The following is a 27814-nucleotide window of genomic DNA, read 5'->3' on the forward strand; positions in this document are numbered from 1 at the left end:
GGTTCTTACAATAACGCAGACCAAAAGCAAGTAAATACAGTACGTTAAACAAAAGATTATACATTGTTTATTATGTTAGTTACAAGTTCTTGTAGCTGTTATATATTGCTCCTAGTCTTGGCACAAAGACAAAGATGATTCTTCTTGTGTTGGGTTATTCCTGGCAATACTTCAAGATCAATGTCTTCCTTTACCATCCCTCGAGGCAATTCCCAATCAAAGGAATGAAGAAGATTAGCAAGGACAAGTTCTAATGTCACAACAGCCATAGGTATACCTGGGCAAATTCTACGACCTGATCCAAAAGGAATCAGTTCGAAATCTTGTCCATGAAAATCTATAGCACTATCTAAGAATCTTTCAGGACAAAACTCCTCAGGGTTTTTCCAAGCTTCAGGATCTCTATGAATAACCCAAGCATTTACAAACACTATTGCCTTGGCTGGAATTCGGTAGCCATTAATAATGCACTCTTCATTTGATTCTCGTGGTAAAAGTAGTGGGCTTGGTGGGTGCAATCTCAATGTCTCTTTTATCGTAGCCTTCAAGTAGGAAAGTTTCTGAATGTCATCTTCATCCAAGAAATCCTTTTTACCTCCCAAGTTTCTGATTTCCTCTTGAACTTTCTTCATAATTCTTGGATTTTTTACGAGGGCAGTCATAAACCAAACTGATGTGGCTGCAGTGGTATCTGTCCCTGCTGCAAGTATGTTCTATAAAGAAAATCAATACTTAAGTACCAGTGAAGAAGATGAACTTTGTAGATAAAATAATACTTTTCATTTATTTATTAGATTCATCAACTAAAGAAAATTAACTTTATTTTTATAAATTGTATTTTTTCCTCCCATAAAATCATTCATATGTGACAAAAGTGAGAAGTAATATTTTTATATATTTTTTCTTACCGGAAATAGATATAAGAAGAAAAGATAGAAAATGATTGATAAAAATAGAAAATCATTAAATGAAAATTATTTTTAGAGATAAAAAATAATTATTTGTTATATGGACTAAATTAGATATTATTTTAGAGATTAAAAAAACTATTGACATGTAAACGTTTTTATTAATGATAAATAATTTCTAAATTTTTAAATTAATATTTAATTAACTAGAAGGTTTTGACTACCAATTATTTAGATTCTAAAATTAGTAACTAAAACATTGGTAACTAATTAAATACCAATTTAAAAACTATATATCAATAATAAAAACTACTTTAAATATAAATATTTTTTTTAATCTTTACAATAATATCTAATTTAATTAATATATTAATTAATTATTTTTTGTTTTCAATATTGATTTCTATTTAATTATTTTTTTAGTGAATACAATTTTTTTTAAGATTAATTCTGCATATGTTGGTAAAAATTATAAATTTCCAATGAAAGTTTGTTTTGGGGGGTACTGAGTAAGGAGGGTGTAGATTAGCTTGGGTTAAATTAGAGAGGATTGTTGTCCTAAAGAAAGGAGTCTTGGCATAAAATAGGAGAATAGGAGAGGAAAGTATCCATAAAATATACAATAGGATATTGCTAAATTCAAAACAATGTCATGTAGGAGAGATATGATGAAGGCTGAAAGAAAGTGAGTGGGAAAAACTTGTGGGTGAGAGTTTCATGCAAAACATTGACAATGTACAAATGGAACAAGCTTATGGTATGCTTCTTCAAAGACATAATGAACAAGCAGATAAAGAATTCTTTCTATGCTTTTAGAAACCCATATGCCTATAAATGTCTCAACATTTGCCTAGAAAATGGTGTTTGATAGACTACAAACAAAAGCATATTTGAAGAGACACAATATTAATATAGATGACCACAATTATTCTCGTCAAGGGAGAAGAAACAACATCCTGGGTTAAATTTAAATTTTGGTTCTGCTTAATTTTTTATCAGCAACAAAGAAAAGGTATTTCACTGAGCAAAGAAAAGGTATTCGCTAAAAGGGTAAAAGCTGTATCTTAAGAGACATATTACAAATGACTCTTAACCAATTTCTGTGTCACATCCTACAATCTGTACCCTCGAGCTACGATTACACACTTTGTACTGCTATGTAGCATCAACACTCCACACCAAACCAAAGCAATTTATGTTAAGTATTTTTTTTGTTGGCAAGAAACTAATGAATAAATAGAAGGTATTTTAGGTACCTCAACCCTTATACAATCAACCCTGGTACAAAAGACTTATTTGAGGTCCTAAATGTCAAACCTTCTTGCAGGAACTAAAAATATAAAAGCAAATACATGTTACTCATGCTAACTGTTTCTGGAAAAATTGATTGATATCATACAACTAAAAGATTCAAGGCACCAATCAGAAAATGAAAAATTTACACCACGCGCTTTAGTCATTACTCCTGACCAAACTTTCATCTGTGCTGAAATGAAGATTTCAATGTAATTTCCTGTCACTTCTGAAAATCTGCTTATTCCGGTGTAATCACAACTCTCCTACAACTGTTATTCACATATTTTTTTTCATATCTGATTAACACTATCATTGGCACAGCTCATCCTAAAGCTTCCAAAATGTTTTGCAAATACATAGCTCCCCAAAGCTAGAACTCACAAAGACACAATTACAGCTGCTTAATTACACACAATTTTACTGCTAAAACTAGCTGCATCAAAGAAGTTTACTTCTAAATGTCAGCATCAGGTACATACCCAAATCCAGAACTCGACATATCACAATTACATCTTCAATAGACTTTAAAGATATCACGTCTTATAACTAGGTCCCACATATTCCCTAAGGACACCCCCCCTAAGTACATCAGCAATAAATGGGCGAGAGAATGGATGTGCCAACCCTGTATCAGTTGCAGAAGAGTTGGGCATCGGATACCAGTCCATAGATGTGGAATTCAGTCCTTCCTGCATACTTTCAATACCTACTTATACTGGGTTCTTCCTCCCCTGGTTTATATTCTCATGTGTAGAACTTTCCCAAACCAAGCCATACATGCCTCTTTCACCATAATAGATATACATATATAAGTCCTTGGCCTGTTTTCTCATGTCAGATAACCTTATCACCAACTGCTACTTATATATAATGTTGTGCTACTCCCCTCTGCTAAGCCTAAGGCAAATGCAATATGACATCCCTTATTGGTAGCCTCATTGCCAACCCCATTCATCTACCTATGTGTAACAGTGGTTGGTTTTGCCATTCTATTTTGCCATTCCCTTTCTACTTTTCAGCCAGATTAAATCTTCCTACAATTTTCTCCTATTCCACATTTTTTTTAGTAAGAAAAATTATATTAAAAAAGCCTTTGGGTCACTCCAACCCTTTGCCCAGAAGCTATGTACAAAAACACCAACATAGACACCCAACATAAATAGAAGACATTCATCTACATGCAATTCAGCACAGTTACAAACCTATTCATCAAGTTTCTATATACTCCAATTCCTACTATGTTATAACTTTTAAAGAAATTCACCTTTAGCCTAGATACTACTACTATCTTACTCCTTCTATATACATCAGATAAAAATAATGTATCATTTTCAAACGGTAAAATACTTACCACCACCTTCTTTTCTCTCACCTTAATCCTTAACATCACATTGTAATTAATATCTTGTTTAACAAAACCTTATTGTTCTTCTGCTATAGAAATGGTTTAAAGGATCCCTTGTCTTAGTCCTATAAATAGACATAAATACTTAGTAGGGTTTTAGTTGACTAGAGAACTGATATCGATGTAGACTTCAAACAACATATAATTCTAGCTGATCGAGTTTTTGCAAAAAAAACCCTAGTTTATGCAACTTATAGTATAATAAGTCCCAATTAATCAAATAATATGTTTTCGCATAATATTGTTGATCTACTACTCGGGAATTACACCTATCCGCCATCTTCCATCCTTGGAAAATTCCTTCATATCCTTCATTGTGTCCTTCTTTATTACTTCTCAAAATTCTTTTACAAATTTGAAATTAAAGCCATTGTGTCCTGAACTCTTGCTACCTTCACATTCCTATAATACCTTTTAAACCTTCCCTTCCTCAAATTCAATTGTCAACCTTATAATATCATTTTCTTTTTTATATCAATAAAAAATTAAATAAATAAAACGGAACATTTTAAGGATGTTTCCACCCTTATATAAAATCCAAGTATCCCTGTTTTACCAAAAACATTACACCTGCTGAACTTAATGTTTTTCCAACTAAGCCATTCAATAAAATAGGCGCAAGAAACAGAAAAGTAAATTGCTGAATATTATCACAATACACTAGCGGCGGTATGAAGCCTAAATCTTTACTCCCTTTCTTTTTTATCCTATCTTCCTTACACTTCCAGTTTTGCCACCTTTCTAAATAACCCATACCTGATTAGATTTACTTTGCTACTGTATCACTTTGTAAAATTGAAGCGAATCATACCACCAAATTAGGTTTACTACCTCTCTTTTCTAAGAATCTTTTCTAGAGGAACCCTTATATTCTAAATCCATTTCTCCTTCACATATAATCCCTTAATTCTATGTCTAGTCCTCCTTCAATTAATCATTGAGTTTAAGTAGTTAGAGTCGGAGTTATCTACTTAAATCTTGAGTTTTGCTTCGATAAAGATTCTTGTCTATATCTCATCTTCTGAAGATTAGTAACAACTTTTTTCTTTCACTTTTCTCTTTTTCATTTACATGATCATTTTCATCTAGCATATCAAGCTCTCTAACCTTTGTAGTCATATTCTTTTATATTTGTGATATATTTCTAAAGACATCCTTATCTCATCTCTTTAAGTATGTTTTCAATAATTTCATCTTCTTTTTAACCATAAGCACACAAGTCTAGAAAATCAATGACTCCCCCAAAATCCATACACAATTATCCAAATTTCAAGACTAACACACAATGATAAGATACACTTCTGTTAAGGACATACTGTACGCACTCAAACCACTTAACGAACCACTCTATTGAAAGTAGTATCCTATCATTTATGCTTTTAGCTGATCCATTCCGTTTGCATGATGTGTACCTTCTTTCCACTAGTAAGGCATTCACCACCTCCATATTGTCAATGAAAATGTTCAACTTCTTTATTTATAATAACCCATATCCCGCATAGCCTACTCCTATGTTTCCTTTATCTTTCTTATTGAGTTGAAATTGTTCAATAGAAACCATATCATATTCCTACCAAACTAGTTTGTAGAAGTTCGTATCACAATTTATTTTTCTTTCATGAATGGCCTGTAGACATTCACCATTGTGCATGCAATTTGATCCTCCCTCATCTACCTTCTAATTTAACGAATCTCTTACTTGTAAACGAATTTTCCAATTTAAATAAATAAATTCTTATAGAGTAGAGGTTATTTTATTTGTAAATTTTAAAAATAAAAATTTCTTATATTTTTTCTCGTAAAAAGCAGGTGTAAATAGCAATTTGTAATTGGATTTATTAAGTCCGATAAGCTAAGGGGTTTGCATATTAGGGAGCTAAAACTACGTAGTTCTTTTAAGTCAATCAAGTACATGTAAGCCTAATGAGAATCTCGACTAAAGCATTGAAGTCCAAGCAAGGCAAAGAAAAGTCAAGAGGAGTTGTTGAGATCCAGGACAGTCTGGATGATCTCTCTAGATGGTATATTAAGACCCTAGACGGTATGATGAACATTAGACGGTCAATGAGTTCATGTCATTATGTTTTGATGACAAGAAATTTCTTTTGAATAACTTACTTGTATATTGAAAGATCTAAACAATGTTTATATAGTTCGAGTATTCATTAGACGATTTGATAGACAATATGAGAACGTACAACGTAAGTTCATGATAGACAGTCTGAATATCTATAACATATATTCATTAGGTGTTATAAGACTTGTTAAGTGCATAACAAAATTCAAACTGAATGTGTTACTTGGTTCTAAGAATGATTCGTACAACTACAATATATACTTGGTTCTTAAAACTATACTTTTTCAAAAAGATAGTGTATTCTACTCATAATAATTTTTGGATTCATTCCTCATTGCTTATCTATTCTCCACAGATCTTAAACTTCCTATCTCATACTTTCCTCATTGCTTATTTATACCTCACAATGATCTTTGTTGAACCAAGTGGTATTCAAGCTTTGAAGAATCCTAACCCTTTGAAGGATGTTGAAGCCTTTGTTGTGCTTGGTGTTGCTGTGCTGGTTTAGCTTAGTTCTGAGGTAGTTTGAATGTTGTAATCCACCCTTTGATTAAATCTAAAGCATAGGCATTCTCAATCTTTGTGAAAGTAAAATGTTTTCAAACTAAGTTAAAACAACTGATTGTTTTGTCGAAACAACCGATTGTTTATACTTAGGTGTTTTGAGAAAAAGATTGAAAATTGTTTTTAAAATGGTTGAACTGTTAAGAACCAAAACAACCGATTGATTCGAGGAAACAACCGATTGTTTGTTTTGGGACCATATCAGAAAAGCTGTTTTATCTTTGACTGAGCATTAAATGTTTTAACTGCTTACGCTCCATTCATTAAATGCTTTGACCAATATTTTAATGAAATTTAAGAGTTTGTTAAGATTTGATAACAAACTACATCTTTGAATAAATTCAGAAAAACAGATTTGACAAGTTTTTGCTAAGAGTTTTTGAGTTTTTCAAAGAGCTGAGATTGCTAAGAGTTTGGGATTGATCAAAGTTTGTGGAATAGGATTCTGCTTGTATTGATTTCAGATTATCTTCTGTAACAAGTGTAATCCTTGTACTCTGTGAAACAAGTTTCGTTTCTGTGTTTGCTAAGATTGGCTGTGTGTTCTTGAGGGGATCAAGATCAGCAATCTTGGTGTAGGTGTGTTGACCAAGGAGAGTGTGTTTCTTGAGGTGTTCAAGGTCATTCTCTTGGTTGTTGTGTAAGTGATCAAGGTGTGATTGCTTAGTGGATTTCCTCAGGGTTTCTGAGAAGACTGGATGTAGCTTTGGGTTTGGAGTGAACCAGTATAAACAACTGTGTACAATCTCTCTATCTCTAACTCTTCAAATTCAGTTTTATTTGTTGTTTGCTGGTATAAACAACCGATTGTTTTTCTGGTTGTGCTGGTTTTGTTTGCTGTTTTTTGGTAAACTGAATTTCTTATCAATAGTTTCCTGAGATAAATTCATTCTTGTTTTAAAAGGTTACGAAAATTCTCTTTAAACAATTCACCCCCCCCTCCTCTAGTTTAAAGCCATCAATTCTAACAATCTTTACTATATGTTGCTCAAATGTCGTGGATATTAATGTGTACTTTGATGGTTAAAATGTGTTCTAGACACATGCTAAAAGTTATTTTTGTCATCATAAAAAATAGGGAGATTGTTGATACCTTGGACAATCTATCTAGACGATTTGTTAAGATCTTAGACAGTCTGATGAACACTAGACAATCTATGAGTTCATGCCTTTTTTATTTTGATGATAATTATTTTTTTTAATGACTTCCTTGCATATTAAAATATCGATACAATATTTCTACCACTCTAGTATTCATTAGACAATTTGATAGATGATCTCAGCGCCTACAACATAAGTACATGATAAACAGTTTGAACATCTAAAACATATATTCATTAGAAAATTTAATAAGACTGGATAAGTGCATAAAAAAATTTAGATTGAATATGTTACTTGGTTCTAATAATGATTTGTACAACTACAGTATTAAGTAGACATTTTGAGTGTTTATAGTGTTGTTCGTGTTAGGTGGTCTAAATAATGTGTTTAACGAGTAATAAGTTTTGGTATAATTGTTAAAGGAAATCTTTTGAATTCATATATCTAATAAAAATACATTCAATCAAAGAGATTTTATGTTAAAAAATGAAAAGATTTGAATCCACGTAATGACTCTGTTCAACTTTTTTTTTTATATCTTAAAGTTCTATCTTTTCCTAAATAACTTTATGAATATCTTCTAATCTTCCTTAAACAGAAAGGACTTGAATAAATTGAAAATATCAAGTATTATGTTTTAGTATCATGCCTTATTAGAAATGAAACAATTTTATGATTATGTTTTGATTCGTTTTTACTAACCCATATTGTAAATACTTTTGAATTAGTTTCTTAAACAATTTCGAAGCAAAAACAAATTAGAAGATTGCAAATCCAAGCTTTCTATTTTGAGCATATAACATGAAAAAGATGGAGATATAATGTATTTCATCCAAACTTAACTAATTCAAGTACCCAAGGACAAATATAAGGAGATTGTAGGTGGAGAACAAAAGCAAGGCAAGCCAAGAAAAAAAAGAAAAGACATAATATGATCTTGCTGAAAATACTAAGAGCTGCAGTGAGCTTCTAATCTAGTCATTAGAACATTTAGTCTTTTGGGTTATGTGTGAAATTGTTACAATTATTCACTTTGTAAAGTTACATTATGTGAGCTTTCTTTGTGCTATCTTAGAGAGTGTTTCTTTGTTTTTTAGAGAGTCCTAATCTTATGAGAGGTAAAAATATTTAACCTGAACAGGTGTTAATGCTCGTTATAACTTTGATAGGTGATAATAGTTATCATAACCAATTGGTTACTGAAAATTCTTAAACAAATGCTCAAGGGGACTGGACATAGTTCGAATTTGGGTGAACCAAGATAAATTCTTTTGTTAGTCTCTCAATTATTCTTATTCTTTCTTATGTTATAATTCTTAATTAGAGAGGATTTGTTAAACAGTCCTACAAGAAGGTTTCTATTAGATGATATGTTAGACGATCCGTCAAACGGTCTACTAGACAGTCTACTTATCTCATCTATAGTGAAAAAGAGTCTAACGTTTGATTCAACCCCCTCTTTTGGAGCCAACTGCACCTACATGAGCTAGACAAAACAAGTGTAAACAAACATTGACTCAAGCTTGAGACATATTTCAATATTCTCAGCCAAGCTCTTGTAATTTCAATTATTGTCTTTTAAAATTGGAATTTCAAATTTTCCTCCTCAGGATATGATTATTTTTTTGCCATTAGATCTAGGTTTTAGATTTCACATTTGAATGTAATTCTTGATACATTTACATTTCATCTAGTTTAGTAAAATTTGTATAAGTAACTCTTCGTTTTGTTTGTAAAATAACTTTTGATAAAATTGAATTTGAAAGAGATTTCCTAAATGACTTATAGAGTTCTTTGAAGGAAGAGAGTTCTTTTCTTTCTTAGGTCTTATCTTGAATCATAGTATTAAATGTTGAGTCCATTCATCACTTATCTTGAAGTTCTTTCAAGTGACATGTTAACTTCCATGAATTCCATAAGTTTCTCTCTTCCATTTTCTCTTTTCTTTTTCCTTTGAGTTTTCAAACTGGTGTTATTCATGCCTCTTCATGTTTTGTTCTCATTGTAGTTCTATGAGTATGTTATGTTGCAGAGTGTGTAAATATCTTGTGATTGAGGTCAAAAGGGCCAAGTCAATATCGAATTGTGCAACTACAACTATTACACTCTTAAGTAGAACGAGTTACAGCCTTACTATCAGCTATAACTTTTGGCCTAGTCGTAAGGACTCAATCCATTAGTTGGAATTAGAGTAAAGGTCACGAGTTCAATTTTCACTGAGATAATTGTTCAACAAAAGGTTTGTTGAACAAGGAAGCTTTGCTCATTTCCAAATCTTTCATGAAGATGTGTTGTTGTGTGTGTGAGTCTAGTTAGGTAGATTTTTTTTTGTAAATTTACATCTAGTTATGATCCAAGTAAACCTAATTTGAAATCTCTTTTAAATGTTTTCTTTTCCAAATCTATGTTTATTTTAACTAGTTGATTCGTATATTAATCAGTTGAAATTACTTTTGTTTAAGTATGATGACTACAATAAGTATATTTAATAGATTGATTTATCTATTCAAATGATTGAAAACACTTAAAAGGTTTTTAAAGGATTTAAAAATGATTTGTTTTCATTTTGTCTTTTATGTTAAGTAAAATCAACACGTTATTTTGAGAAATGAACCGATTTTTTATATGGTGGTTTCAACCGTTAAAGAAAGCAATCACTTAGTTTCAAAAATCAATTAAATAATCATTTAGGTTTTATATGGTGATTTTAACAATTAAAGAAAACTGATTTCATTAAATAATCAAAATGTTCTAACAAATCTTTCTAAAATTTATATAAAGATGTTTTCTGATTATTTAACACAACACTGCATAACACTTTTGAAGAGAGAAAATCAAAACTGTTTAGAATCATTCTTGAAGATTACATTTCAATATTGAATAATTGTTGTGATGTAAAGTAGGTTTTGGGTCAACATTTTTGTTGTTCTTCATTTGTATCAAACCCAGGTGTCTTCGAAATTCATTCTTCTTTATTGTATTGTTTTATAAAGAAATTCATATAGGATTTATGAAATCTATGTGTGGTTAAGAGTGTTGTGTGTTCTTGAAGGGTTCAAGATCAACACTTTTGACTATGTTTATAATCTTGTATGATTGCTTTAGTAAATTCTCAATGGTGTGTTGAGGACTAAATGTAGCTCTAGGTTAAGAGTGAACTAGTATAATTCTCTTGTGTTATCTCTCTCTTACCTACTTTGATATTTGTTATATAAAATGTTATAAGTGTTCTGCGTGTAAATCAATAAATTGAATTCTCGAAACAATTGCATTATATTTTGGTTATATCACAGTTAAGTTTTTATAATCAGTTGAATAGATTAATCAATTGGTTGATTTAATTGAAGTTTTCAATCTAACACTATTATTTGCGAAAATCTTACGAAAACAATTCACCCCCTCTTGTTTCAAGGCATCTATTCTAACAAGGTTGCAAAAGCATCATGGGGCATAAGGTAGGTGGATCGAGTTACAATCAAAGAATTTTATTTCTAGTAGGACAATTGTAGAGGGAGAGATTATTACATGGTGCATCAATTGTTCCATGATATAGGTCAGGTGGACCAAGTCACAATTGAACTATGTCACTTGGGTTGTTACACTCTTAATTAGAAAGTGTTGTGCCCTGACTATCACTTATGACTTTTGGCGTAGTGGTAGATCATGTTCTTCTTCCACTCATAAAGGGAAGTTTTCACACACTTAGATAATCTCATGGATTAATCACGAGTCTAGTGGCAAGCTTCTAAGGAATTTTATTCTATTTCATCTTTTTTGTGTTGTATTTTTTTATCAGTGTTAATATTCTTGCTCAACTATTCTATGAAAGCTTTTACACTTACTCAATCTTATGGATTAACTATGTTTAGTAGTTAGTTTCTTTGAGTTTCATAGGATTTATTCTAAAAAATTTAAAAAGATAAAAAAATTAATTTACTATCATAAATCGAGCTAAATCTTAACTAGAATCTTATTAGAGTGCTTCCTTACACCAAATACACACATCAATCTCGTACTGTTGGGTTGTGAAAACATTAAACCATTTTATCTCACGAAATAGATTATCATATCTTCGACATTATATTATGTATTTTAGTCTCTTATAAATAAACATGCTTTATATCTTTCTTTTTTATACATTTTCTTATCACCTTCACTCCCCCTCCACCTCCCTAATATTTAGATCAAGAATCTTCTTAAGTTAACTTTCTCAACTTTTATCCCCTCCTTCACATCTACTTCCTTTTTTTTTCATCTCTCTCCTCCAACTTTTCAAGTTTATTATTATGTTGTCAAACACGAACAATTGCTTTAGAATTGATGTTCTATGCTTTTATTACAACAATTCATTTAAGAACGGATGTAATAGGTCACATTGATGTAGTATGTCCCAATATTAAACACTTATTTTGGTTTTTGTTCTCTCTTTTTTCTCTTCCTTCAATGTTCACTTTTCTCTGACCGTGTCTGATGGAAGAGGCCCAAGCACAAGCCCACACACAAGCCCACCAAAGGGTAGATTTGGGCCAACCCTAGAGTTATGGCCAAGAGGATCCAAGAAGACTTTCTTTTCCATGTTCAAATGCCATAAACTCTAGTGTAGAGTAGACTTTAATTTCTTGTCAAAATTAGCATAGGAACTTTATTTGTAATTTTTCATAGAATTAATTTTGGCACCTAAAACACCAGCCTAGGTAAACTTAGAGTTTCTAAAAAAACCTCTAAATTTACCAAGGCCGGTCTAGAAAGTCCATGGAGGGGGTGAGCATACAAACTAGACACACCCCTCCCCATGTGCTCATTTAGGCTCCACTTTTGGGAGTGAATTCATTTGAATTTCCCTCCACTTTCTTTTGAAATTCCAGCCCTCCAATCCTATATAAGGAGGTACTTGGCTCTCATTTTGTAAGATTAAATTGAGTATTGTTATGCTGCCAAACTTGAGCCATACTTCACTCCCTTGCCTAAGATTTAGGTCTTAATCTTCAATCCTTCACCTACCAAAGGGGGCTGGCCGAACCTCCCTCAATTTTCCTACTCTCATGCACCTCCAAGGCAGCCACACCTCCTAGGAGGGCCTTGATCCATTAACAAACCACTAAGCTTCCGCAAACCACCCAAAAACTACAAAAGAGAAGAGCTCAATGCCATCATTTGGTATCATGAGTTATGGTCTTCAAGAGATAAGTTTCTCTTCTCATTTTTGTGCTTGAGTTCTTCTTATTTCCGAGTTGTTCATCTCTATTTCAAGTTGTCTTGCTGTTTTTTATATTTTAATATGATTTGAATGCTTTTCTATGCATTTCAATCGGTAGTTTTTGTTCAAATTGTGCTTGAGCATCTTATTTCAATTTTGTGTAGGATTCTTGATACATTGTGTTGTTGTTTTTTATTTTTTAGGTTGCTTGAGTCTTGATTGAAATTCTATTCGGTTCATATTAATATGTTTGAGTCATTTTATTTTTTGAATCTATAAGTTTTGTCAAGTCATGTGATTCCAAAAATTGTCAACAAATCTTAGTAGTACTTTTCTTGATTTATTTGTTTCTTGTTTTGAGTTGAGTGCTTAATCTGAATTCTGTTTTGATTTGATCCTTTGGTGCATTTTTCTTTTTAGTTTGAGTTCATATTTGTGTGCTAGATCCACACAAATTACATGACATTAATTCCATTGTGTTTTCGAAGTATATCTTTCTATTTTGATTTCAGATTTCAGAATCCTTTGTTTTCACAAATTTGTTTTGGCTGTTTTGCTCTATGAAAATTAAATACGTCATAAGAAAATTATGAGCCTCTGGATTTCAATAGTTTGAGGTGTTAGCACAAAAAGAAAAAAATAATCATTTGAAAAACCGAAATAGAAAAAAAAAAGATAAATCATACAAAAGAAGTGTGCATTCTGGCACTATACCTGACGGTAATTGGACACTGTTTTTGGAAAAATTATCATTATTAATTGGCGCATGTGATTGGAGTGAAACCAACGCCAAAAGTTTGTTGAGAAACTGAATTGATTGTGTTTAAAGTTTCAGAAACAAATACAAAATAGCCAGCTCAACATAAATCATTTAAGTCACGCTTTCTGGACCACAACATTTTCAATGGTGCTGTTTTGGTTTTTAAATCAATTCTAGTGTCAATCTTTAGGTTCCTTTTGTGTGCCATCCATTATTTGAGTGCCTATTTTTATTTGCTTGTCCAATTCATTCTGAACTCCTTCTAGTTGTGTCACATTATTAAATTCAATTTCAGTGGTGCTGTTTTTAAATTTTAATTTTTTCTTGCTTTCTTTTCTTGACCTCTAAAATTGTTGGTGGATAAATATCAATTGGTGCTTGTTGAGTGGGATTTGACTTGAGGAGAGTCTAGCTTTACTTAATAGGTACTGTATTGAAGAATTTAATTCCCTAATTCAAAGAGGATCAAGGCAAGGGGCAGCAACAAACACAATACCAAAATACACCATACACCTTGAAAGGCACAACCAAGAAGAGTAACAACAAATCAAAAGAGTGGCTTGCTGAAATTTAATTTGTGCAATTTAATTTCTTTGCATTTCTTGAATTGTAATTACACTTCACTCTTGTTAATTAGTGGATTAATCACGCAATTAGACGGTGAGTGTGTCTTTAAAGGCTCAAAGTGTCTAAGAAGTCTCACCTAGGATCAACTACTTTAAACTTTCTAGCTTAGCATTTGTTAATTGCTTTAATTACGCCAATTGCTTTTGTTTAGTTTTGCTTAATTGCTTTTGTTTAGCCTTGTTTAAAGCTTTGATAATTTGCTTTAGTTGCTAGATAGCTTGCATTGTTTTTGTTGCATAAAATTTGATTTCTACATCCTCATTGTGTTTCAAGTGATTTACCTAAAGAAAGATTTGTGTGAAGATCTTGAGGGATAGTTTTTGGCTAAGGCAAAGACTTGGTATTTAAGTAGTCCATTGTGACTCACCTCTCTTACCGGGAAAACTACCTTCATTAGCTTTCCTCATCTTTCTTAAAGTAAAGCATTTCTAAACACAAAGTTTTAATCATGTCTTCTCACTCCTCTAAATCTCTTAAAAGTGATGTGAAATCCTTGAAATCTCTTTTAAAACAACTTTCCAAGGATATTCAATCAATTTCATCTAAACAATTGGAGAATGAGGCCAAAACTAATGAATTGACTAAAGCAAAGGATGGGAAGTCTCAAATTTAAAAAAAAATACATTCTCATGCATATAGCTCTCAAGTTTATGATTCTTTTGGGGAAGAAAGTCTTAGGATAAATGAATATCATCAACCATCCCCTAGGAGGAATAGAAGGAGAGAGCAAGAAAGCCCAAGAGAGATTAGGGTAGACCTACCCCATTTCCATGGAAAAGAAAATATAGAAGCTTGCCTAGATTGGGAAATGAGGGTAGAACAATTGTTTGCTTCCCATAAAGTAAGAAAGGAAAGAAAGATGCAAGAGAAAATATCAAAAGAGGAAGACGAAAGGAAAGCTAAAGAAGAGAAAGAAAAGAGAGAAAAGGTGATGATAGAAATAGAAAAGCCAAGTGAGGGGTTGTGTGAATCTAGAAAGAATAAGGAATATCTTACAACATCCCTTACAAACATAGTAAAAAAAGAACCCTTAAAAGGGGAGTGCCTAGGTAAATATATAGTAGTTTATGATTACCTAAGTCACCTTAGGGAAGTTTTCTTAGTGTTTAGGACTAATAGTTTGTTGTCTAATAGTGATAAATGTACCTTCTATGTTGATAGTGTAGTGTCTTTGGGTTTTATAGCTAACAAAAATGGGGTACATGTTGACCCCGAGAAAATCAAAGTCATCCAAGAATGGCCAAAACAACAAAATATAGGAGATGTTAGGAGTTGTCATGGTCCAGCAAGTTATTATAGGAGAATTGATCCTAACTTCTCAAGTCTAGCTTCACCACTCAATGAGTTAGTGAAGAAAGACACTCCATTTTGTTGGATGGAGAAGCATGAGCAAGCCTTTCAAAGGTTGAAAGCTCAACTCACCAATGCACCTATTCTAGCTTTACCAAACTTTGTAAAAACTTTTGAGCTAGAGTGTGATGCATTGGGAGTAGGAATAGGTGTTGGGTTTTTGCAAGGTGGGCACCCAATTGCATATTTTATTGAAAAACTTCATGGTGCAACCCTCAACTCCTCCATCTATAACAAAGAGCTTTATACACTTGTGAGGGCCCTGCATGAGTCTTTAAAATCTTTAAAGAGTCAACACAAGTTAAAAATACATGCAAAGTGGATGGGATTTCTTGAGCAAATTCCATATGTTATCAAATACAAGAAGGACAAAACAAATATTGTGGTGGACGCTCTATCAAGGAAACATGCCTTATTTTTAAAACTTAGAGGCCAAATTCTTGGATTTGATAACATACCTAAACTTTATCAAGATTTTGCAACCACTTTTGCTAAGTATCAACATAGAGCACATGGAGGGTTTTATATTTATGAGGGGAACGTATTTAAAGAAGAAAAACTTTGCATACCCCAAATAACACATAGAAAATTCCTTGTGAATGAGTCACATGAAGGAGGATTCATAAGTCTTTTTGGAGTTGATCAAACTCTTGAGCTTTTGAAAGAAAAGAAAAATATGAACTCCTCCCTAAAGAAATATCGTAAAAAGTTGCCAATAGAAAAACAAAAAGAATGGCAACTTCATAAAATTGATTTTTATACAACTGCTCAAACTAACCCATTTGCTTTGTTTGATGATTCCCATAGATGGACGTTTGATCCGGGAGGACGAGCATAGTTGTCAAAGCAAGAGGCTGCTATTCGAGATCGACCCTGTAGATCTGAGGATAGATCTTCTCAAGAAGGAGGAGATGATGGACACCATCCAGCCACATTCATCCCCCTAACATTGAAGAAGAAGAAGCATTGGATTTGAGGACAAATCCTTTTCAAGAGGGAGGGGATGATGGAAGAGGCCCAAGCACAAGCCCACATGCAAGCCCACCAAAGGGTAGATTTGGGCCAACCCTAGAGTTATGCCCAAGAGGATCCAAGAAGACGTTCTTTTACATGTTCAAATGCCATAAACTCTAGTGTAGAGTAGACTTTAATTTCTTGTCAAAATTAGCATAGGAACTTTATTTGTAATTTTTCATAGAATTAATTTTGGCACCTAAAACACCAACCTAGGTAAACTTAGAGTTTCTAAAAAAACTTCTAAATTTACCAAGGCCGATCTAGAAAGCCCATGGAGGGGGGGAGCATACAAACTAGACACACCCCTCCCCATGTGCTCATTTAGGCTCCACTTTTGGGAGTGAATTCATTTGAATTTCCCTCCACTTTCTTTTGAAATTCCAGCCCTCCAATCCTATATAAGGAGGTGCTTGGCTCTCATTTTGTAAGATTAAATTGAGTATTGTTATGCTGCCAAACTTGAGCCATACTTTACTCCCTTGCCTAAGATTTAGGTCTTAATCTTCAATCCTTCACCTACCAAAGGGGGCTGGCCGAACCTCCCTCAATTTTCCTACTCTCATGCACCTCCAAGGCAGCCACACCTCCTAGGAGGGCCTTGATCCATCAACAAACCACTAAGCTTCCGCAAACCACCCAAAAACCACAAAAGAGAAGAGCTCAATGCCATCAGTGTCATTTTTTTCTTTTTCTTTTTCTAAGAAAGATTCCTTCAGAATTATCATGGCATTAGTAGGTCGTTATGATCTTGAGTTGCATTAGATGGATATTAAAACCATTTTTCTAAATGAAAATTTAAAAGATGATGTTTAAATGGACCAACCAATGGGGTTCATTGCAGAAGGAAAGGAAGACATGGTGTTAATGGGAGTAAGTTTATACCTTTTTTATTATGTATGTTGATAATATCTTAGTTGCAACTAATGATATTGGTCTATTAAGTGAGACTAAGAAGTTTCTCTCTAAGAACTTTGAAATGAAAGATATGGGTGTGACATACTATGTGATAGAACTATTTCGTGATAAAATCACAAGGACTGTTAAGTTTCTCTAAGAAAGCATATATTAATAAATTTTGAGAGATTCAAAATGGATAAATGTTCAACATCTCCCCTTCCAATATAGAAAGGAGACAAATTTAGTCCGCGAAATGTCCATAAAATGATTTGGAATGGAAACAGATGGAGAATATCCCTTATGCATATGTTGTTAGGCGTTTGATGTATGCTCAAACATGTACAAAACCATATATTAGCTTTCCAGTTGGTATGCTTGGTAGATACTAGAGTAGTCCAGGATTGGATCATTGGAAAGATATAGAGAAAAATTAGAATACTTACAAGGAACGAAGATTCACATTTACTTATAGGAGATATAATCATCGTAAGTTGATTGGATATACAAGTTCAAATTTTGTTGGCTGTATGGATATAAGAAAGTCTACAACTGACTATGTCTATCTTTTGGTAGGAGGAGTCATTCCATGGAAAAGTGTGAGGCAGTTAGTCATTGATGCATGCACCATGTAGGTTGGATTTGAGGTCATAGTTTAGGCTAATTGATTGCGAAATTTTATTTCAAGATTTAGACTAGTTGACCGTATTTCCAAGTCGCTAAGAATTTATTGTGATAATTATACAACTATCTTCTTTTTTGAAAACAAAAAGTATTCCAAAGGTGCTAATCATATGGAACTGAAATATTTTGTTGTTAAAGAAGTAGTTCAGAAACATAGTGTGACTAGAACATATTAACACTTGTCTTATGATTGGTGACCATTTTTCGCCCAAAGCATTTACTGGCCATATTGAGAATATATATGAGCATTATGTCTACTAGTGAATGTTTAATGTTAAATGTTGTTATTAATGCCTATTGATATACACGTTTTTTAAATCTGTGTTTTACTATATGCATGCAAATTATGATGCGAAAAATAAATTATGTTATTGTTGATGAAAATGACCTTATGTTTGAACTCATTATGGACTATGTTCATTAAATGACATGGAAAGGATAATATAGTATTAGGAGAAGGATATATAATATAGTAGTACATGGTAAGGAATATGTTATTAAATGACATGTAATTGTCATAATTCTTATTATTTTTTGTATCTTTAATTATGAAGAATGTTGGAACCAATTTTTTAAGGTCTTTTAATTATGATTTATGTAATTATTAAATCATAAAGTATTAGCATCACATGAATCAATTGGGAAATGTTAGAAAAAGATGTAAAATAACTAAAGATTATAACTCATATGAAATATAATTGCGGGTCTAAATGTGATTTAATAAAATTAAAAGACTCCTTGGTTTATATGAAAATTTATCTTTTAAAAATTGATGATTACCAATTTGACGAGATTTTGAGAAATAAGAGAAAATAAGGTTATGTCTCTGTAATGAAGGTTGTTCACTCTTGACCATAAAAAAAAGTGTGATATGAAAATGAATTGAAATAGATTAAAAAAAATAATGAAAGAAATTATTCACTTTTGAATTTCTTATAATTCATTATAAGTGTTTAGCACTATTATAAATGTGAGAATAATAAATTGTAAGATTATTATTATGAATACAATTTACACTTACAATTCATAGTTTTATTAGCTAGGAACATTTTCTTTTATTTTTCGTTTTTCTTTTAACATTGTAGTTTTGATATGTTGACCTGAAATTTGATCTGTTATTTATATATATTTTTATTTATTCAATTCTTGATGTGATAATTCATATAAGTAAAATAAATAAATTTACATAAGTTAAGAAGATAGTTAACCCCATTAAATTTAATAAACCTTCTCAAATTCTTTCTAAAAAATGTCTTTTCTAATATTGTAAAATAAAAGTAAGATATGATAATGGCTCAATCAAAAGTAAGATATTAATAAAGAAAATAGAAAAAAAGCTATAAAGTAAAATTAGTTAAAATGTGTTTATATGTGGAAAAAAAAAATTTCTTATATACAAAAATAGTGTTAATTAAGTAGCTAAAAAAGCTAATAAATTATAGAAAATAGGAATTTTTTTTTTTTTGCGCAAAGAATTAATGAAATTAAAAGAGGGACACTTTAGGGGTGTCCGTGTACAAGAAATTAGAGCACATACAAGGCTCACACCTACAAAAGGAATGTAAAAACCTGTCCTAAAACTACTAATAACAAAAGCACACTTTCAGCAAAGTGCCCAAAAAACTACATCACACCAAGAGAAAACCCAACAGAATAACCAGCAAAGAAACAAGATGGTGCCATCAAACTAAATGGTGACAAAATACACAATACATCCCAGCCAAAAGACCAATAATCCCCCAACCTTACCTATTGTTTTGTAACAGCACCAGCACGTCAATCTTAAAATTGCTAAAGGAGCATCCACTCTTCAAAATTTCAGCAAAGGAAATTGATTCTGGTTTGAAGACAGCAACTTGAGGTACACAAAGTTCCACCTAGTTGCAGTCCCATAGCACCAACACCTCTGTTAATCCAGCTGCCCATCCTTTGTTGCGTAGATTTTGTACCTAAAAACCTTAAAAGATAACATCTTCAGCCCACCACTTACTCTTCCCTCTACCTTCCATGATCTTTTCTAATTTATTCTCTCTTTAAAGGATTAAAAGGCTGCTCCCCATCGGTTGTACCTGCACCATTAAAAAACAAAACAACCTTCCCCACCTCTCAAACTGAACCAAGAAGAACATTAAAAACCCATAACCTTGACCTAAAGAGAAATATACAATATTTATTACAACATCCACCTACTAATACAAAAATTACTTTCACCTTGTATTGTTACCTTCGATACATATGCAGCAAGTTATGAAAATTAAACAAACCCTTTTATTCTCTTACCTAGTTACCATGTTAATACAGGTTACAGGTGAAAGTATCCAATCGGAAAAAGAGAACAAAACTCTCTTTTCTTTATGTTTCAACCATACCCATGATTGTACTTGTGCCATAGTAAAAATCTCCTCGGCGTCTATCTCTGCTTGGTTAAATATAACTCTGTTTCTATGCTTCCATATACACCATACTATTGAAACCCAAATGTTTTTCCATAACCTATTGCCTTCCTTGTTAAAGCACCTACAAGAGAATTGTTCAAAATGATTAATGAGCTCATTGTGATACACAGAACAAATTCCCATCCAGGTGGAACACATGTTCCATACTTTACATGATTCCCTACATGTAAGGAGGCTGTGTGCAATTGTCTCCTCTTCCCTTCCACATAAAACGCATAAAGAATCTCCTAAAGACACTCCTCTTTTGAGCAAATTCTGTTTTGTTGCTAACCTATTCGAGAAAGCCCTCCACACATAGAACATGGTTGAGGGCATGACCTTTAAGCTCCAAAGATAACCAAACACTGATACCCCCCCAGACCCATAGTTACCCAACTTATTATATGCAGATTTTACCGAAAAAGTATATGATGGAGGATCATTCCATAATCTTGAATCTTCTATATCAGATTGTAATGACACATGTGACAATATAGACATAAAATCCTCTACCATAGTTTTTTCCCATTCAAACCACTCTCTTCTCCATCTGAATTTCCATTCCCACCCATCTGCGTTCCTTCTCACGAAACAATCAATGGGTTTGTCTTTAAGCTCAGAGTTGTTATATATTCTTTCATATCTTGTTTTCAGTTGTCCATTGGCTATCCATTCATCTTCCCAGAATTTAACCTTCCCCCCTGATCCTACTTTCCAAACCATATTCTGATTGAACTAATTGTCCCCGTGGTCTGAAATGCTAACTTTGAATAAATCTAACCACCATCTAGATGTAGATCTATTTCTTTTCGGTACATAAGAGTTTGATAACCAACTCGAACCATACTTAGATTCAAGAACCTCCTTCCAAAGTCCATATTCTGTGGTACCCAGTCTCCATAGCCATTTTGCCAAAAGTGCCTTATTAAATAACTCAATACGCCTAATACCTAGACCTCCCTCCTCTTTCGCTTTACAAATATTATCCCAGCTAGTCCAAGCAATTTTCCTCCCTTCCGTTCCCCAACCCCACAGGAACTTTCTCTGTAGTTTTGTAATCTCCTTGCACACTCCGATTGGTGCTTTAAAAAAGGATAGATAAAAAAGTGGTATAGCGTTGATAACAGATTTTATAAGGCACACTCTTCCCGCAAAAGACAAGTTCCTCCCCTTCCATACCGAAAGTTTCTTCCTTATCTTCGCTACCACAGGCTCCCAAAAAGAACACCTAGATGGGTTACCACCTATAGTTAAGCCTAGATAAGTGAAGGGGATGTCCATTAGGCTACAATGAAGTATTTCTGAATACATTTTAACCTCGTATCTATCTACTCCAATTGCACCTATCTTGCTCTTAAAGAAGTTTACTCTAAGACCCGAACTCAATTCAAAACATCTTAAAATAGCCTTGATGCATCTAATGTTCTGCACATTTGGTTCGCACAAAAAAAGGGTATCGTCAGCAAATTGGAGTAGATCCACCTCCACCTTTTTATCCCCTATTTTGATGTCAGTTAACAAATTTTTTCTTGTCGCTTGTTTTACTAGCCCAGATAAACCTTGTGCGACAATCAAAAACAGAAATGGTGCCATCGGATCCCCCTGTCTAAGGCCTCTAGTTGGTTTGAATTCTTTTGTCGGGCTACCATTTACCAAAACCGAGACAGTAGCTGATTCAAGGCATGCTCTAATCCATTGGACCCATTTTCCACAAAACCCTAGTCTTCCCAACATGTAAAATAAGAACTCCCAACTCACCGAATCGTATGCCTTCTCAAAATCAAGTTTCACAATCATCCCCCTTTTCTTCCTTCTTTTCAAATCGTCGACTACCTCATTCACAACAAGGACACTATCTAACAATCCTCTATCGAACAAAAACGCTGATTGTGATCCATCTATCACTTTTTCAATTACTTTTTTAATCCTGTTCGAGAGCACTTTTGTTAGAATCTTGTAAAAGCAACCGACGAGTGATATAGGTCTATACTCTTCAAGGGATTGGGGATTCTCAGACTTTGGAATCAACGTTAAGAATGAAGCATTACATCCCTCCGGAATCTTTCCCTCTCTGTGAAAGAATTTAATAGCTCCCAACACGTCCTTTTCTAAAACACTCCAGTTGTTTTTAATGAAACTGAAAGTTACTCCATCAGGACCAGGACTTTTATGACCATCACAATTCCAAATGGCATCCTTTATTTCTTTTTCATCAAACGGATCAGTCAATAGTCTATTATCAGATTCAGATATCTTCATGAATTCCACATTATCCAGCCTAACCCCAATATCTTCGATGGCTGACATCTTGTTTTTGTAAAACTCTTTAACCATCTCCTTTACCTTAATTGGTTCTTCCACCCAGTTACCAGAGAGATTACAATGTGCTCCTTTTATCTCATTTTTCATTCTCCTCCATTTGATAGAAGCATGAAAGAATTTTGAGTTCGAATCCCCCTGTTTAATCCATAGTGCTCTTGACTTTTGTTGTAGTAAAGATTCATTTCTCTCATTTATTTCCTGTAACTGACTCAAAAGTTCTCTTCTTTCCCTGATTTTAATTTCATCCAATCCATCTACATCATCTCTCATATCCAACTCTCTTATATTCCTCAAAATGTCAAGTTTAATCTTATCATTATGACCAAAGACCTCTTTATTCCATCCTTTCAGGTCACTTTTCAACATCTTCAATTTCTCCTTTAACACTAAAATTTCGTTGCCCTGAACCAAGTAACTTTCCCACTTGCTTTTAATGAAATGTTCAAACTCCTTGTTTTCTTGCCATATGTCAAGAAACCTAAAGGGTTTTGGGCCCCAATCAACCACTTTTGATTTTAGCAGTAATGCACAATGATCAGATATTTGTCTATCTATAACATATTGCTTACATCCTGGCCAGTGTTGTAACCATTCAAAAGTAATTAAGAATCTATCAAGCCTGCTTTTTGCTTTACCATTAGGTCTGTACCAAGTATATTTTCTACCAATACAGGGTATATCCACCAGTTCCATGTTATCTATGAAATTATTAAAACCTTGCAATTCTCTCTTGTTACCATTGGAACTATTTATCCCCCTACGTTCCCTTTCATGTCTTATGGAGTTGAAATCCCCCAAAATGCACCAAGATTTACAGGGTTCCCTTTGCCTTATCTCTAATAAGTCAACCCACATTTGCCTTTTCACGTGCAAATTACAAGAAGAATACACATTTACAATGATAACAGGAATATTTTTCTCCTTAACAAGCCCCGAGAACACAATAAACCATCTATTTATGAAGTAACTACAACACTGGAAAAACTTTTTATGCCAAATAGTGATAATACCCCCGGACCCATTAGTTGGTTCACTATAACAATAATCAATGTCATTATCTCCCCATAACTGACAACAATTATTTAAACTAAAATTTGTCATTCTTACTTCTTGCAAACACAACATTCTAACATCTTCCTTTCTGATCAATTCCTTAATATACCTCCACTTTACTGGATTCCCAAACCCTCTCACATTTAATGTAAGAATTCTCATTGGTAACTCATATTCTCCCCCGCTTCCCTTTGGATTTTCAGAATCCTATCCCTTTTTTCTAATTCTTTTAGGCTTACCATCACATTACTCTCTACCCCACATATTGCCCCTAACTGTTTACCCAATTCCCATACTCTAATCGTTTCTAGACTTCCATGTTTTAACCAGAACAGACGATTACAGTTATTTATTCCCATATCAGAAACAGAATTACTAATTTGGGATAGGACTGACCTTAAATTCTTGCGTTCTTCCCGCTTGCTGTTTTTGCTTGATTCGCCCACCCAAAAGACTCTTCTTTCCATTGTAGCAGGTGTATTTGTTGTATGTGGTTCGTTGCCTTGAATTGTTTGGTTGTTCACATCATCCGCGGACAATTGATACCCCAGATTTGCTGGTTTTTCAAACGGTACATATGTATCGCTTATTCTGCTTAAACTCGAACCAGATTGACATTGAATGTGCGTATGTTTATTCTTTGTTTCGTCTGAAGCAAGTAGAGAAGGTGATTGATAGGCCTCTTCTATTTGTGACGCGCATAAAGAATCTTCCACCCTCGAAATCAATATCGTTGGATCATGCTCCCCTTCCTTCTCCACAATTGCTGACGTCGGTGCGCGTTCCCCCTCCTTCATCACTTTCGCCGACGTCAATTCATTTTTCCCTTCCTTCACCATTTTCGCCGTTGACGATTCATCATAGATGGGAACTGCTGCCCCTTGCACTGCCATCTTCAGCTTGCACGGGTGTTTCCCTTTTCTCTCCCCCATAACCTCAAGCGATTTAATGGTTGGAGCGGTGGCCGCGCCGTTACCAGTAATCTCATGGCCAGCGGTGCCGCTATCGCTCCCTTGTTGTCCACCCTGACTTGTTTTACGAGGTTCACAAAAAAACTCTGAGTTTACTGGGCTGCCAGGCAATCCATTCCACAGCATCTCCTTCCTGCACCCCACTGGGCCACTTTTTGAAAAAGCCTGATTTAAATTTTTACTTATGCACCTCCCTTCCTCCATTGCATATGTTACTTTGTTGTCCACACATTGGCCCAAATCAGAAAGCCCACACCTTTTTTCCACGTCAGCCCTACTTAGAGCCGTTGGGGTATCAGACCCTATGACTGGTCTAAGGATAGGTGCAGAGATAGGACCTATGGTTCTAGCTACGAGAGCATTGCAGCAACTTGACGGTGCATCAGGTTCCGTTTTCCGGCAGCCTTGTACCGCTAGTGGTGGTGCCATACTCACATCCGTCGTCAATTTCTCCTCGACAGCCGTTCTAACAGCTTCAAAATCCCTATTACCCGATCGCACTGATGCATTAGATGATATTGAATCAACCTCTGTTTCGAAACCTTCAGAGTCTTCGTTCCAATGGCACTGACAAAGTTTACAATCTGGGATTGTACATTCTTCCACCACTGAAACCTGATACAACACGTCGTTGATCTTCATATAGCTATTAATCTTCGCCTCACATCCCACTGTAATTCTAACTCTAAACCTTGCGTACTCAAGCTCTTCCAATGCCAGAGTTGCTTCATCAACCTCAATAAGGGTACCCATTAGCGCTGCAATGTGTTTGAAACAATCATAATTCCATAGCTTCAGAGGTAATCCTCTACATCTCACCCATACCAGTTTGTCAACCGCTACGAAATTCTCTTCCCAAGGAATGATTGTGTCAAACAAATCTTCAAACCATTCTTTATTCTCCTTTATGGCATCTTTGATCTTCGATTCATTTTCTCCCTTCAATAACACATGGAAACCCCCCAGAAATTTGATCTTTATGTAACCAAGGCCTCCCAAGACAAAGCTTTCGTTCAATCCTGATATTTTGCTTAAATCTGATACTCTTCCAATATAACAATTATTTAACCATTCTCTGGAGGTTTCTTCTGCTCTAAAGTGGATAGCGTTCAAGCTTTCCCTGTTCTGCATTTGTGCTCTGTTTCCGTTACCAGACTTGACCATGGTTGCATATGTATTCGTACCTTTTGCCTTCCACACTTTTTTAGTATCTTTCTCTGGTACTAATACCTTCTCTTTCAGCTTAGCATTCCATTCCTTTCTTGTTTCTACTGTTCTGTTATATTTTGGTCTGTTAGCATACAATTTCCAGCTCCCAATCCATATTGTATTCAAATGGTTTTCCAGCTCCCTAACATTTTGTACTCCCAGAAATCTAACAAATCCAAACCTTTGCTTCTTTATATTTAATCTCTTAGAAATGAAAACATCGCTCACCCTTCCCCATCTTCTGAATATTAATAGGAATTAATAGAGCATACCATGAGGACCCCTTTGGTGTGATCAAAAGTGATATCAATTGGAAGCGAACGATCATTCTTGAGGTGAAGCAAGACATCAACCATATCCTTTTCATCTGCATATTCTCTATTGGGATCCATGTGTTCATCAATGACATCTTGGTAGAACCTATCCAACTCCTTGAAATTTTGTTCAAGACGTGCATTCAATCCTCTCAGTTTATCAACCCAACCCATCAATGGAATATAATCCGAAATAAAGAAGGTACCCATCAAGGCCTGAAGCTCATTCAGCAACTCATGGAACCTACTCTTTTCACTTCCTTCATCCTCGTACCTTCTCCCAAAAGCAATTCTACAAACTAAAGTCCTTGAGAGAGAAATTAACAACTCACTCAAGTTTGTAACACCAGAAGAAGAGGCATGCCCAGATATATTTTTAATCATTTGCTTCACCTCAAACTTTCTTATATATGAAAAGGTAGAGACACGGTTGGAGCTAAAGATATGGACAACACAAATTTTTCTGATTAGTTTCCAATGTTCACTGTGTGAAGAAGCGAATGCAATCTCTGAACCATTATAGGACAATTTCTGCTGGCCATGTAATTTAGGTCGTCCACTAAACTCAAGGTCATGGTTTTTTAGTACCTCTTTGGCCAGTTTTGAGGAGGAAATAACAATAGCTTGTCTTAACCCTAATTGAACGGAAAATATAGGCCCATATTTCTTTGAGAGTTTCCATAACAGCAGATAAAGAATGGAGTTATCTAACTGATGCAGATTTCCTATAATTGGAAGGCCTTTAGGACCTGGAGGGCTGGGTGAGTTCTTGAAGGTTCTGAGATTATGGATGAAGAACAAGAAAAGCACAGGGAGAATAAGACAGAGAAAAAGAGGTAACAGCATTGTGAAAAGCATAGTTGTAAATCTTATCTTCTATCAGTGGATATAAGCTTGTCATTAGATACTAATTTATAGGTCAATAATGCATCTGTTAATTCGTGGTCCAACTTTTCATACTGCATGAAATGATGAAAGAAAAGAGAGAAAATTAAATAGAAATCATGATGTGTTTAGAAATTGAGGAAGGGATAAGAACAAAAATAAAGAGGTGAAAATAAATTGAAAGAGAAAAATGAATTTAAGTTAATATTAAATTACTCGATAATACTATGAAAGAGTATAAAAATAAATAAAAAAAGTACGATTTTTTGACAAGTTTATCCACAAATTTCTTATCGCATACAAAAATTAAAATTCAGTTTTTCATTATATATAAAATTATTTTTATTTTTTATTTTAATGGATATTTAAATTAATTCTATTTTATATATAAGAAAATAAAATTCAATCTTTTCTCTTAATCATTATTTTCTGAAACACAACAAAAAATTTCAGATGTACCCATAGATTATTATTCACGAATATATATATGTAAATTTAATATTATATACGATTTTTACATTTGAAGTTGTATTCATAGGTAAATTCAACATTACATATTAATTATATTACGCACATCTTTATCAATAAGTAAATTCAACATTATATATGAATTATGACCAACAAATATGTATTCGTCAGTAATTCAACATTACATAAAATTATTACCCCTAATTAATATTAATAATAATAATAACGATAATAACAATAATAATATAAATATTAATAATATACTATTATAAATATT

The 27814-nt window shown here is 33.6% G+C and overlaps 1 protein-coding gene across 1 annotated transcript; it reads right to left on the reverse strand.

Annotated features, from left to right (window-relative positions):
- Window positions 1-98: 98 nt before the first annotated feature.
- LOC137819154 (cytochrome P450 83B1-like) lies at window positions 99-27136 on the reverse strand. Its single transcript, XM_068622917.1, has 2 exons — window positions 26143-27136; window positions 99-713 (listed from the first exon to the last, which is right to left on the reverse strand). Exons 1-2 carry the CDS (start codon window positions 27040-27042, stop codon window positions 99-101), a joined length of 1515 nt encoding a protein of 504 aa, XP_068479018.1. The 5' UTR covers window positions 27043-27136.
- Between the last annotated feature and the right edge of the window lie 678 nt (window positions 27137-27814).

This window comes from Phaseolus vulgaris, chromosome 10 (assembly GCF_000499845.2).
Source record: "Phaseolus vulgaris cultivar G19833 chromosome 10, P. vulgaris v2.0, whole genome shotgun sequence".
Taxonomy (NCBI): domain Eukaryota; kingdom Viridiplantae; phylum Streptophyta; class Magnoliopsida; order Fabales; family Fabaceae; genus Phaseolus; species Phaseolus vulgaris.

Coding starts and splice junctions, on each gene's coding strand:
- LOC137819154 (XM_068622917.1), bottom strand. CDS start 27,042: ATGCTTTTCACAATGCTGTTACCTCTTTTTCTCTGTCTTATTCTCCCT. Junction 714..26,142: donor ACACCAAAGGGGTCCTCATG/GTATGCTCTATT, acceptor TTTTCTTTATAG/AACATACTTGCAGCAGGGAC.